Source organism: Brassica napus, chromosome A7 (assembly GCF_020379485.1).
Source record: "Brassica napus cultivar Da-Ae chromosome A7, Da-Ae, whole genome shotgun sequence".
NCBI lineage: Eukaryota > Viridiplantae > Streptophyta > Magnoliopsida > Brassicales > Brassicaceae > Brassica > Brassica napus.
In genome coordinates, this window is record NC_063440.1 from 16,433,865 (window position 1) to 16,447,252 (window position 13,388).

Genomic DNA, 13,388 nt, shown 5'->3' on the forward strand with positions numbered 1-13,388 from the left:
TCCGCCCGATTTATATTAAATCAGTTTAAAAAATTAGATATCCGATTGTTTCCGTCTAAACCGCTTAAATGACCGCCTAATCACCAAAATGACCGTCCGGCCGCCTAGGCGACCGTCTAATCTATTTTTTTTATTATTTTTATTTTTAATAATATTTTCATTTATTTATTTGATTTAAAATTTTATAAATATCTTTTATATTCGTAATTTTCATCAAAATTACGCTATATTAAGTTTATATATTCTATTTGTATGCTTTATACAATCCCAAACATAAATATGTATTAATGTTATACACAATTCAAAATTAACATATTTTGCTTTATAACATTGTAAACAATATAAAAATTTTGCCCCGTATAATTTATGATTAATCCCCGACTATTTAGGCGCTAGGCCCAACCAGAAACAAAGCATTTTCAAAACGTGATTTTTAAAAAATTTAAAAATAATACTTAAACTAATAATAAGAATAATTTAAAAGCAATATCCAAATGAATGAACAAAGAGTCCAACCAAATTTCATTAGCCAAATTTTATATCATCTCAAACAAACAGTATATAAAATATTATATAACTGATCTTATTTTGATTATATGGATTTAAATTATTTCACACTTGATCTCATTTAATAAATATTCAAATTAATATATATATATATCAAACTTAATATCGTTTAAATTAAACTATATACCATATAAAATATAAAAATATTTGAATTTAGAAATTAGCATTGATTTTTTTAAAATAATTATAAATTACTAAAACTATTAAAAGTCTCATACTTAAAATTTGTTATAATGATTTAAAAAATGTGTTATGAAAAATAAAAATGATCATAAAACCAAATGAATATGAAGCTTCATTTAATAAATAGTTATATTAAAAACATAATATAAAACTATTTTAATATCATTTAAAAATATAAATTAGATATAAAATAGATAAAGTGATTGTTTAGATTTATTTACTATAAAATGACTTTAAATCAATAACAATTGTTTAATTTATATGCCGAAGTCAATTTATTTATATACATAATATTTACTGATTTCTAAATTTTCAATGTATATTTATTATATTATTATTTCACAATATGTAAAATAACATAATAAATAATAAAACATAAAAATATTTGTATACACAATATTCATCTTTTTTTATCAAACATACAGTACTTATCATCTCAACCTAGTCTATTACTTATTTCTTTTCTTGGATATTTGGATAGGCCTATCAAGATGGCACGAGAAAAGCCCAAATAACACATTGAGTGGTAGTTTATTGGTGAGAAGTGAAGTTGAGGAGATGATTATCGTTGTTTATTTATTTAGACATTTAATAGGCTAAGGTCGGCGAACCACCTATCCCACCAAATCTTATTTAATTTTATGGGCTTGAAAGAGAAGTGTAATAAAAGGTGCCTAAAATTAAATCTAATTATTTTCTAAACTAAATTAAATTGAGCCTAAAACTTGTTAAACGACACGGAAACGATAGAGAGAGAGAGAGAGAGGAGAAAGGAGCCATTTGGGTTATTCCAATTCTCATCAACTCCTACGGTGAAAAAGGATGTACGTGAGGGCGCTTCCGACAACAGATGTGAACCGGAACACGGAGTGGTTCACGTATCCTGGCGTATGGACCACTTACATACTAATCCTCTTCTTCTCGTGGCTCCTCGTTCTCTCCGTCTTCCACTGCTCCCCTGGCATGGCCTGGACCATCGTCCACCTCGCCCATTTCACCGTACACTTCTTTTCATTCAATCTCGAGATCTGTCTCTCTCTCTCTTTTTAGATTAGATTCAATGAATCGTGTTATTTCTTTGTTGAATTCAAAAAAAAAAGGTGACGTATCATTCGTTCCACTGGAAGAAGGGAACACCGTTTGGGGATGATCAAGGGATCTACAACAGGTTGACTTGGTGGGAACAGATTGACAACGGCAAGCAGCTCACTCGCAACCGCAAGTTCCTCACCGTTGTTCCCATCGTCTTGTAAGCTCCCCCCCCACTCTCCTTTCAATCCTGACTCTGTTAAGTTGAGTTGCATACAGGAATGTGTTGTTTCACCCGCTTCATTAGCTTTAAAAAAAGAAAACTATTGCTTTGCATTATTATTCTTCTCCTAGATTAGATCCAGTGGAGAAGACTAGAGATGCTCTGTTTCTGTCTCTTTGGTAGTTTTTTCTTCTTATAGATACGTTAAACAATCTTGATCCTTGCCCCCATCTTGTGCTTTGTCTCCTCTTAGCAAGTTTCCAATTTTTGGAAAAAGTGATGCTTTCTTTCTTACTTCTTCTGATGCAGATATGCTTTGAGGGAGCTTTTAATTATTGTCTGTTAATTATACACAGGATTGCATTTGACATGAAAATTCTTTCCATATATACATCAGAGTCAGACTTTATTTTGATTTTCTGATTCTTTACTTGAGCTTCAAACATGTTTGCTTACCTGTCTTCGAATCCGTTCACTGATTCTCTATTATTGTTGGAATCTCTTTAGGTAATTGCACAAGAATAAACCTTTGATTTATATTATTTTCTTTCTTTTTGCATCCAATGGTTTCTCTTTTAATGTTCTTCAGGCATGAATGATATAAGAGATTGTCTGAAAGAAATCTGATGGATGCAGGTACTTGATTGCTTCTCACACAACAGACTATCAACATCCGATGCTCTTCCTCAACACATTGGCCGTCTTTGTAATGGTCGTTGCGAAATTCCCGCACATGCACAAGGTCCGGATTTTTGGAATCAATGGAGACCAATGAAGGAAGCCTTAACAAGACTAAGCCAAAAAAGGGTATGTGTATAATGCGAGACAAGTAGATTTTGGAAGCTTGGAATACAATTACAAAAGAAAAATGCCATTGTCACTCACATTTGATTCCGCATGTGTTACTCTCATCCCATGGCATCTATACTGTTTCTTTGGGGCTGCTTCTAATCAAATTTCTTTCTTTATTTTTTGGTTTCTCTGTTTCTTATTCGGTTTAGCGAGGAAATGTAGGATTTGGATGATTAGTTTGGGTAAGAAAGGGTCTTTGAAATGTATGCAACTCTTCGTCATTTTTTTTATATATAAAGATTATTCATTATTAATATTGGAATAGAGAGATTGTACAGTTTTTCGGTTCAAAGTGATGATATATCTCCCTCTTGTTTATCACTCTGGTGAAGCAACACAGAGAAGGAATGAAGAGCTTAATTACAAATACGGCCAATGGATGACCAAATATAGTTCTCCGAATACCATTTATCAAGTTATATTCGGTCGATCATTTCAGGTTCCAAGAGGAACCGTGATAATCGACTGATCATAATTTACATGGAAATATAAATACTCACGTGCGCTATCCCCTTTCATAAGGAAAACTGTATGGACACATAAAAGTTTCTCGAAATCAAACATAATGAGATTGAGAACACATCAAACTGGTTCCTAAAGATATAATACTATAAAAATAAAATAACTCCCATTTGAATGCTGACCAGTCTGCGGACTCCTCAATTATCTATGTTGCTCACGACTCCTATAATGTCTTCATCTATCACTCGGCATTATTTAATAATAAAACGATGACTAAATAGGAAAAAACACGACTGAGAGTAGGAATAGGCACGGAACAATTTTTCTTTTTGTTCGAATAATCCATTATTCGGGTCCAATTCAATTCGTAGTTAGTCGGATATTCGGTCCATGGATATAAATCGTACAAATGAAAAAACTTTTAAAAAGTCCAAAATAATATCAGTAATATTTTATCATAAAAATATTCTAAAACTTACACAAAATATAATATTTCTATAACTTATACATCCGTTCTTACAAATATTAATATGAATAATTTTTTTTGTTTTTAAATGGATACTGAATAGTAACATTTGTTTTATTTCATAAACTATATCTAGATTTTTGGTTTAAATCAAAATAGACAATGAATCAAATAAAAATGTACAGATATTTTTCAATCATAAATAAGAGAAAAATCAAAACTAAGAAATGAAGATGTCAATTTCAAAGCGAAGAGAAGAAAAGTAAAAGCACATACAATGAGCACAAGATTAATGAAATGAAAGTAGGATTAGAAAAAGCAAGTAAGTTGCACAAGTGCAGACGATGGAAGTTGACTTGTGATTTATTAGTTGCCGACGACTATTTCCAAAAATAATTATTTTCGAAAACAAATTAACAAAACAAAACAAAAAAAAAGAGAGAGAGAGAGAAGAAAAAGACAAAAAGGAACGGATCTTTGTTCCTTGTTTCCTTGTTTCTTCTTCGTATAATCGAAGAAAGCTCTGACATTTCCAAAAATCTCGCCTCTCCAAATTTCTTTCCTTTAAAAGTAAAATCAAAACCTTTTTTCTTTCAGTTTCTGTAGCGAGGAGATGTGAAGAGTCTTTACACTCAAAGAGCGTGAAACCTTGAATCGATGCAAAGGTTTCAAAGTCTTAACAACAACCAAACAAAAAAAGGTTTCAAAGTCTTAACAACAACCAAAAAAAAAACTCATTCCTTTCCATAATTAGAAAGTTTAGACTTTGATTCTCCAAAAGAGGTTTTTTAATTTGGTCGACATGTAAGTACCATCTCTCTCTCTCTCTCTCTTTGTGTTTTTTTCAGAGAACCGTTTCTAGATTTGCTGAATTTTGACTTTTTTTTTGGGAGGCAGAAGAAGAAGAAGCTGGTGGTGATGGAGAGTCAGGAAGAAGATGATTGGTTCTCAGATGCACGTGAAGAGGTATCCGATTACAACTCCCAAGTGGAAGAAGAAGAAGAAGAATTTGTTCAAGCAAGTGGCGATTTAGACCTCTGGACCATGAATCCCGACAGCGTTACTAACCGTCGTCACAAGTTTTTCCAATCTATGGGTTTCAGTTTCAAAAAGAGAGACCTCCTTCTTCCTTGTCCGGGAGACGACGACGTTATCGTTCCCGTCTCCCAACCATTGAACTCTGTCTCTGAGGAGGAGGAGAAGTTGTTGAGGAACGAATCTATCTCCTCTCAGTCCGATACATCCTCTGTTTCATCTTCTCGTTTCAGAGGAGGACGGTTTCTGGACCGGGCCAAGCACATTGATGATCGTATCTTCTTGACCAGAGACTGTTCCAGTAACAGCGAGGGATTGAGCGAGTCTGGTTCCAGTAGTAGTAGATCAGCAGATTTACAGAGCTCTCCGTCTAGTCGCTACGAGGATTCGCCTAAGAAGGGAGGAGCTAAAGGGTGGTTGAAGAAGTTAGGTGTCTTGACTCATCTTCTTGACGTTGACGTTGACGGTGACAGTGATGGATCTTCTCTTGGATCATCGACTAGAAGACAACTAACTCGAGTCCAGTCTTTCAAGAAGCAGTTCAAGGAGCTCTCGTCTCTATGCGTAGGACAAGAGTTCTCAGCGCATGACGGATCCATTGTCGTCATGAAGTTTTCTCACGGTGGCAACTACTTAGCCACCGCGGGTGAGGACTGCGTTGTGAGAGTGTGGACCATCGCGGAAGAAGAGAGGAGAGACAGTATGTTTGAAGTGGCTGACTCTGATTCCAGTTCTAACTGTGTTTACTTTGGGATGAATGACAAGTCGCAGATTGAGCCGTTAAGCATTGAGAACGAGAAACTCGAAAAGAGTAGAAGATTGTTGAGGAAGAAGTCAGAGTCGACATGCGCCGTGTTGCCTTCGAAGGTCTTTACTATATCTGAAACCCCTCAGCATGAGTTCCGGGGACATGGTGGTGAAGTCTTGGATCTTTCCTGGTCGGACAAAGGGGTAAAGTAAACTAATTCAATTTTCAGACAGATCCCTTTAATTTTTTTATAAGAACTAACAACTTGTGAATGTGCTTGCAGTTTCTACTATCATCATCAGTGGACGAGACTGTTCGTTTATGGCGAGTTGGCTCTTCTGATGAATGCCTCGGAGTTTTCTCTCATAAGAGTTTTGGTAAAGTTTCTTTCCTTATCTGTTTTGTCTTCTTGCTTATTTGGTATGTCTGTCTGTTAACTCTCTGTTTCTTCTTTCTCCGTACAGTGACATGTGTGGCATTCAATCCTGTGGATGACAATTACTTTATAAGCGGATCGACTGATGGGAAAGTCCGTATTTGGGATGTCTCTAGTGTCAGGGTTGTTGACTATACAGATGTAAAAGAGATTGTTACAGCTTTGTGCTATCGCCCTGATGCTAAAGGTGTAGTTGTAGGTTCCATGGCTGGAGATTGTCTCTTTTACCATACAATTGGTATTGTGTTTTCTTACCCAAGATCATCTATATATATGCTTTTTATTTATTTATGCATCATCTTTTTGAACCTCTCTCTCTCCTCAGATAATCAGCTGGAACTGGATAGAGAGATCAGTTTACATGGGGGGATGAAGAAGAACAAGAAGAAGGTTCCTAGCAAAAGAATCACTGGTTTTCAGTTTTTCCCCGGTGATTCAGACAAATTAATGGTCACTTCTGCTGATTCTCAAATCCGAATTATCTGTGGAGTTGATACCATCTGCAAGCTTAAGAAAGGTTTTAATCATATTTACTTTCTCTTCTGAGGTGAATGCTTTTGTGAATTTGTTTGGAACTGTATTTTTTTTTGCAGCTTCAAGTCTTAGGACAACACTGAGCCCAACCTCTGCTTTGTTCACATCGGATGGGAAACACATTGTGTCAACAATAGAGGACTCAGGCATTCATGTTTGGGACTACTCTCAACCCAACAAGAAAGCTGCTTCTCCTCCTCAGAAACCCAAAACTATCAGGTCTTATGAGGGATTTCTCTCAGACAACGTCTCTGTTGCCATACCTTGGCTAGGCCAGGGGAAAGAGGAGGATAGTGTCTGCAGTTTCATTGCTGATTTGGACAAAAAGTTTGCTCACTTGCCTTTGCCAGTGAGGGACTGTTTCTCTCAAGTGAAAGGAGCGACAACTTGGCCCGAAGAGAAGCTAGGAGTAGTAGCAGGTTCCGCTGCAGCAGCCATTTCCGCTACGGCCAGCAGCAGATCCAAGCTGAGGCTACTGAGGAGCGTCTGCCAGAACGTAAACAACACTTGTACGCCTCACCTGTGGGGTCTAGTGATTGTAACAGCAACTTGGGACGGTAGGATCAGAGTGTTCCATAACTACGGTTTACCAATTCGGGTCTGAAGAGAGAGTGTGTATACATTTGCAACTGTTGGTGTAGAATTATTTGATTTGATTTGATTTAGGAGCTCACTTAAGCCTTAAATGAGCATGAGCTAAAGTGGGTCTCTTTGTATTGGTTCTATATGTATAGAGGTGTGACGGATTATTATTATCATTATTATTGTGTGTACACACTGGGAATTAATATACCACTCTTAACCGTGGTTTGAATTTGTCAATAACACATAAGATGTTACAAGAGACAGTAATGTGAGACCTCTCCCTGCTCTTCTTTTCTTTCTCCAATCCATGAATGAGTCCATGACATTGACTGTAAGACTTTTCTTCTCCTCTCTTTTTTTTTTCTGTCAACAGTTTTCTACAATTTTAACTGAAAAAGAACGTAGAATAGTTCATTGTGCAACAATAATCAACTCTGCATAAGTTGAGTTTAGAGTATTCAAGCAGACCAACACACTTAAAATTGCACAAAAAGCAATCCATTTAACAAACAAAATAATTGTTTTTTTTTATAACATCATACTTTATTGATCATAATTGAGCGTTTACATAATCTTCGTGAAGACGATTTGTTATTGTTAAAAGAACATAATTATGAAAAACTAGTGGTATTCCGGCGCTACGCGCCGGATTTGTATATTTTGTTCTCTAATGAATTTATAATGGTTTATTTGATACGTGTTAGTAATTATAATGTATTACTTTGTTTTGTAGTTTTCTTAGATCAAAGAAGAATAGCATAAATAGCTTTCATAGATTAATGCAATAAAATAGAATAAATACTGATAATTGCACAAAATAAATATGGTTGAACTTAAAATATAAAATACAGTCGATGAAAAAATGTTGAGTGATGCATGATATATGTTGATAATAATGTAAATCCCCTATTGTTTGAATAAGTTTCTCCTACTCGAAAAAAAAAAACAAAAATGTTAAAGCAACAACCCGGTTCATCCAAACCGGATAATTAATTATAATACAACAATATGTCTGTTTATATTTTATCTGATATCATATATATAAATTACACTAAGACTTTATAAACTAATTCAGTCCATTACTAATTGGTAAACATAATATAGTCAAGTTAATATAAATCAATATTAATCTCTATTATCATAAACACTTCACTATTAATATAAAATTCCATATTTTAAATAATTATTATTTTAAAATATACTTATTCAATATATTTATTAGTATGAGTTCTATAAAAAGAGTGAAATTTTACAAATATATTATTATTGTTAAAAGAATTATAATTATATTTACATATAATTATATAAATATAAAATATTTCCTCTAACACTACATTCAAAAATACATTTCCAAGTATAGTTTAATTATAGTCGTACGTTTCCTCATAACGACAACCCGCATTTGTAATTGTTTTTTCTATTTTTATATTTTTTTAAATTAAAGCTAAACTCCAATTATTATATTCAGACTCTAACACTCTAAACTAGGGGTGTTCAATCCGGATATCGGTTCGGTTTCGGTTCGGTTTTTTTCGGTTTTCGGTATTTCGGTTAGTAAAATATAACTACCATTCTAAATCCATATTTACTTCGGTTCGGTTCGGTTTATATACCGTCGGTTTTCGGTTTATTCGGTTTTATACCAAAAAACATAATTATTTAGTTTGAGATCATATTATATGAATTTTAGAGTCATATTGTCAACATAGTCATTTATTAAAAATATATTACATGTCCAAATAAATGAACAAAAAAATAAAAATGCTTCTACCATCAAATAAAATAATCAAATCTATAACTAAAATCAAAGTTTGAAATTTTGAAAATAAAAATATGAAACAAAACAGAAATTTGAAAGAAAAGTTTTTTCACTCTTCCCTATTTATCGTTTATTAAAGTCATGCTTTTTCAATTGAACACGAAACTCTGTTTGTTTACGGATAAGAAAAAAGTTGTAAAAATTTTTCATTAATTATTGTCCATCAAATTTATAATCTTCATATTAATTTAGTGAAGACTAAAATAAAGCACAAAAATCAAAAGAAAACTTAGAAAATAAGATGTCTGAATTGCGATGTATTGTTATTTAATTATAATTCAAGTGTTTTACAAATTAAGGCTCTTTATTACTATAAAATTATAGTAATAGTTATTAACACAAATTTAACTTATGTAACAAATAGATTTTCATGTATTGTTATAATATAGATACATATTTACGTGTTTCTACTTTTAATCGGTTTTGTTCGGTTATATACCAAACCATATCCAAATCCTACGGTTTTTATAAAATTATATCCATTCGGTTTATATGGTATATACCAAAACCAAACCATATTGTCTATTTCGGTTCGGTTCGGTTCGGTACGGTTCGGTTTTACCATATTGAACAGCCCTACTCTAAACCTATAAGTTATATCCCAATTCATAAATTTTAACACAAAATCTATTTTTCTTTGTACTTTTGATAGCAGATAGAAGTGTTTCTTGTGTTTTAGAGATGAGGTGAAAACTAATGGTGCTATGGAGTAACGGCTTACTGTGGGAAATTGTATCGTTACGTAGTCAATCAAAGCAGCAGGTGTGCTTATGATTACCATTGGACTAATCACAACGCTATTGCTTGCACATAAGGGTGGGTCGAAGTGGTAGATGATCTTCTTTTATAACTCTACGACAGAACCGCAGTTGCCTAATATTATCAGAATCACATACTATTAACAGGTGCTTCTACTAAACAAAGATTTTAAATTAATTGCATCAGAGGCATCAAGACGCAGTCCAGGGTTACACATTCTACATTGAATCTCATCAACAAAAAAATTCTGCATAACAGCGTCTAGAAACATCGTAAATAAGATGATCAAAAGTAATAAAGACATAATCCTCCACTTACCCGAAAGAAGAAGTCATACAATTGAAAGAGATGGTATTTGTCAGCGGGATCATGATGATTGACATACTTGAGAAGTTTGATCTCATCACGGCTCTGGACAAAAAAGTCTTTGTTGTTCTTTATGATCTTTGGTTCATTCTCATTAATGAGTGCATGCACTAAACCACGAGAGTCGAGTGTATATATAGTAACTTCGGTGCGCAAAGAAGAAAAATGAGAAATGTGGTGCATAGAAAAGACCAGAGATAATCAAAGTGAATATCAATTTTATTCAAATGTTTATTATTTCGAGTTTAACTAAACATGAACTATGAAGCAAGGCTAACCATGACGAAATAATCCTAGAAGAGCCAATGTTTTTCCTTGAGTGACGAGTTTTATTAGCAAGAACTCAGCCACATTGCGTTTATTCAGCGTTATACAACAACACAAATTAGATTCCGAGGTTCTCAGGAATCAGAAGAAGGTGAATCATTAACAGGATGCCAGAACCTGTTGTAAAACCACAGTGTCAGCCTCCACGGCATAACCATCCTTGTTCCTGTGCCATGCATAGTGCGCATGCGTCCTGTTCTTTATCGAGAATATCGCGTGTCCAAAGCTAGCTTCTCTGTATGCAGAGTACTTAGGCTGAGGCTCAGTCATTCTGCAGAAACCATGTTACAAATTATAAAAAAATAATTGGTTTGCAATAATGGTCACAAGCCCTTTGTTATATAGCTTACTTGGTAGTCAAGCCTTCAATATTTCCTCCATCACCAATGGTGATATAGACAGGAGCAGATTGATCTTTTACTGGACTGCAAATGCCATTAACCACTGTGTATGCTATGTTTGATATGCGTTCCTAGTTTCACAAATATCTCAGAGTTGTCAAAATATATAGTTTTTAAAAAGAAGAAACAGAGATGAGCTTAAGTTTTGTGTTCTTACTGATCTTTCGTAGGCGTGGACGTGACCTGAAAAAACAACATCTACTATGTTCTTGACGAACCACGGCTCATACATCACTCTCATTGTTTCACCTTTCATGTAATGGTAATCGTAACTGTTGTACCACGGCGAATGGTTCAGAACAATCAACCATGGAGTTTCTGTTCTGTTAACCTTTGGGAATTCCTCTTCGAGCCACGAGTACTGCGGTGTGTATTTACCTGTCCAATAAAAAAAGATTTAAATATCGGATTTTAAGAGTATGGCATGAAGAAACGTGTCTAGATTTTAAAAGATGCGTTTACCATATGCTGAATATGAAGAAAGCACGATTATGTAAGCAATGTCCTCTCTTTATAGAGTACCAGAATGGTTCTGTGCTGCCTGAAGCTCGGTAAGGAGTACGGTACCTATGTGTGAATGGCTTAAACGGTTTATTTTCTCCCTGCAAGAGTGCATATAAAGACAATCCATCTCAATGTCAGTCTAGTCCATGTAATGCTTTGTGCTAATAACAGTTTGAAGATTAAAGCCAAAAACATAGAGGGAGCAAGAAGCTTTACAATCTCGGGAGCAAAATCTAGTTCATGGTTTCCTGTAGTCCAAATCCAGGGCTGATAAGCTGTACTTCTTTCGGAAAATCTTCCCCAACTGTCCCATCTATTATTGTCGTGATTCGGATGATTATCAGCGTATGAGAGATCCCCAACGAACAAAACTGCTTGCCCTTTTTTAGGGCTCTTCTCATAATGTGGTAAAGTTATGTTTGAGTCAAAAGTCTGTCCAAGATCCCCTGCAACAAACAACAATTTTGAGGTTATTATCAGATCTTGAAGAACTGAAACACCAAGATCTTCCGTCTCCATCATGGTTCTTCTACTCTCTCTGATTTTGTCGCTAGACTGATCAAGCCTCTCCACGGACATTGCCAACCTCTCTCTTTGATCAGTAGAAACCTGGAAATAAAAGACTTAATTAAGTTTGCTCTCATCTACTTCACTTTGGTGAGTTTAATAACTAAGAAATTTGAGAAGAAGTTCAGTAATATGTTTAACAACAGAAACATTATGTATTTCACGCTTTATCTCGTCGTCATCTATGTCACTCAGATAGCATATGTTATACATGTAACCACAAATCAACGGGTGGTTTTTTTTTAAAAAGTCCAGTAGAAACAGGAAAGGGAAAAGAATTCACCTTTGTCATTCTCGATCTACTCAGCGTCATCATTCATGGCCTTTGAAGTCTCTTTTGGTATCCATGAAACTGCTGTGGTAAAATCAACTGATCAGAGCACAAAAAAAAAATCATGAAATAATTTTGAGCAGAATGAATAATGAAAATGAGTGGAGTAAACACAAACCTGATAAAGCTCTTTGCTTTTGGAACGCGATTCTGATTGCATGAAAGATTGGACGAATTTAGATAGGAGTCGTGAAGGGAGATGCGAAGAGGTCTGACTGAATGCTTCCAATGGGAGGAGTGGATTAATCAAGCGGAGTTAGAAACAGATTAATGGAAGGTTGAGGGTTATGGAGATCAGAAAGACGCTTCAAGTTTCTGAAAATTTCTTCGGGAAGGTAGCAATCCTGAAAAGAAGAAGAAACCTAATGTTATTTGGGCTTGTCTTAATCTATTGATTGGGCTTAATACCAAACTGTAATATAAAAGCCAAGTTATGAGATAACCGGATTACACTGAAGATTCTATGATTTTACGATTGGTTTGGTTAAGTGACAGGTGGCACAAAAAGCCCCTACCTCCTTGATGATGTGGCTGCAGGAGGTGAGAGAAAACTCTAAATTATTATTATAGATAAAAGAAACCGTAGAAGAGTTTGTTTTTGCAAGCTTATCAGCCACCTTGTTTGCTTCTCTAGATACCCAACAAACCGAATATCTTCAAATCTTCTAGACCACCAGATGATGTCTCTGATCCAGTTATAGCCTGAGAAATACAAAACCTTATCTCTTAGTATCTGAATGGCTTTCAAACAATCACTCTCCATAACAATTTTCCTATAACCCTTCATCCAACAATGTTGAAGTGCCATTAATATAGCCTGCAATTCCGAATCTAAAGCATTTCCAACCTTTCCACCCACCGCTTGTGCTGCACCTTTATAAACTCCATTATCATCTCTTATTATCCAACCAGAAGTTCCTTCCCGCTCTAAGCTTCATCTACATTACATTTCATATACCCCGATGGTGGTAATATCCATCTTGTGGTAGTCACCAAATCCCTTCCATGGTGTGATCCTGATATGTTCATCACGTTTTGTGTTCCTATAATTTTCCATTCATTTGCATCATTTTTCGCGTACCCAAGAATCGTGTTTTTTTCATATATGACCGCTTGTACATAATATCATTGGACTAGTAGCCAATGGAAGCGACTTTCCATTCTACTTTGAAAGTAGCTTGTTGATTTGAAATG

General features: G+C 34.7%; 2 protein-coding genes, 1 long non-coding RNA gene and 1 pseudogene across 3 annotated transcripts; 3 read left to right on the plus strand and 1 right to left on the minus strand.

Moving 5' to 3' along the window:
• Positions 1–1,443: 1,443 nt before the first annotated feature.
• LOC111211046 (ORM1-like protein 3) lies at positions 1,444–3,108 on the plus strand. Its single transcript, XM_022711909.2, has 3 exons — positions 1,444–1,749; positions 1,851–1,999; positions 2,639–3,108. Exons 1-3 carry the CDS (start codon positions 1,573–1,575, stop codon positions 2,775–2,777), a joined length of 465 nt encoding a protein of 154 aa, XP_022567630.2. The 5' UTR covers positions 1,444–1,572; the 3' UTR covers positions 2,778–3,108.
• A 1,073-nt stretch (positions 3,109–4,181) lies between these two features.
• On the plus strand, positions 4,182–7,296 carry LOC125576587. Its single transcript, XM_048736980.1, has 6 exons — positions 4,182–4,586; positions 4,680–5,768; positions 5,849–5,942; positions 6,030–6,239; positions 6,327–6,518; positions 6,595–7,296. The coding sequence occupies exons 2-6, from the start codon at positions 4,701–4,703 to the stop codon at positions 7,137–7,139; spliced, it is 2,109 nt and encodes a 702-aa protein (XP_048592937.1). The 5' UTR covers positions 4,182–4,586; positions 4,680–4,700; the 3' UTR covers positions 7,140–7,296.
• Positions 7,297–9,503: 2,207 nt separating this feature from the next.
• LOC106381010 lies at positions 9,504–10,298 on the plus strand. Its single transcript, XR_001276458.3, has 2 exons — positions 9,504–9,755; positions 9,845–10,298. It is a non-coding gene; the product is annotated as an uncharacterized LOC106381010 (long non-coding RNA).
• On the minus strand, positions 10,263–12,653 carry LOC106381009 (annotated as a pseudogene).
• Between the last annotated feature and the right edge of the window lie 735 nt (positions 12,654–13,388).

Excerpts from the sequence above, each read along its gene's own strand:
- LOC111211046 (XM_022711909.2), top strand. The coding sequence starts at position 1,573 with ATGTACGTGAGGGCGCTTCCGACAACAGATGTGAACCGGAACACGGAG. Across the intron at positions 1,750-1,850 it reads TCCACCTCGCCCATTTCACC|GTGACGTATCATTCGTTCCA; the intron begins GTACACTTCTTT and ends CAAAAAAAAAAG. Across the intron at positions 2,000-2,638 it reads ACCGTTGTTCCCATCGTCTT|GTACTTGATTGCTTCTCACA; the intron begins GTAAGCTCCCCC and ends TGATGGATGCAG.
- LOC125576587 (XM_048736980.1), top strand. The coding sequence starts at position 4,701 with ATGGAGAGTCAGGAAGAAGATGATTGGTTCTCAGATGCACGTGAAGAG. Across the intron at positions 5,769-5,848 it reads TTTCCTGGTCGGACAAAGGG|TTTCTACTATCATCATCAGT; the intron begins GTAAAGTAAACT and ends ATGTGCTTGCAG. Across the intron at positions 6,240-6,326 it reads TCTCTTTTACCATACAATTG|ATAATCAGCTGGAACTGGAT; the intron begins GTATTGTGTTTT and ends CTCTCTCCTCAG.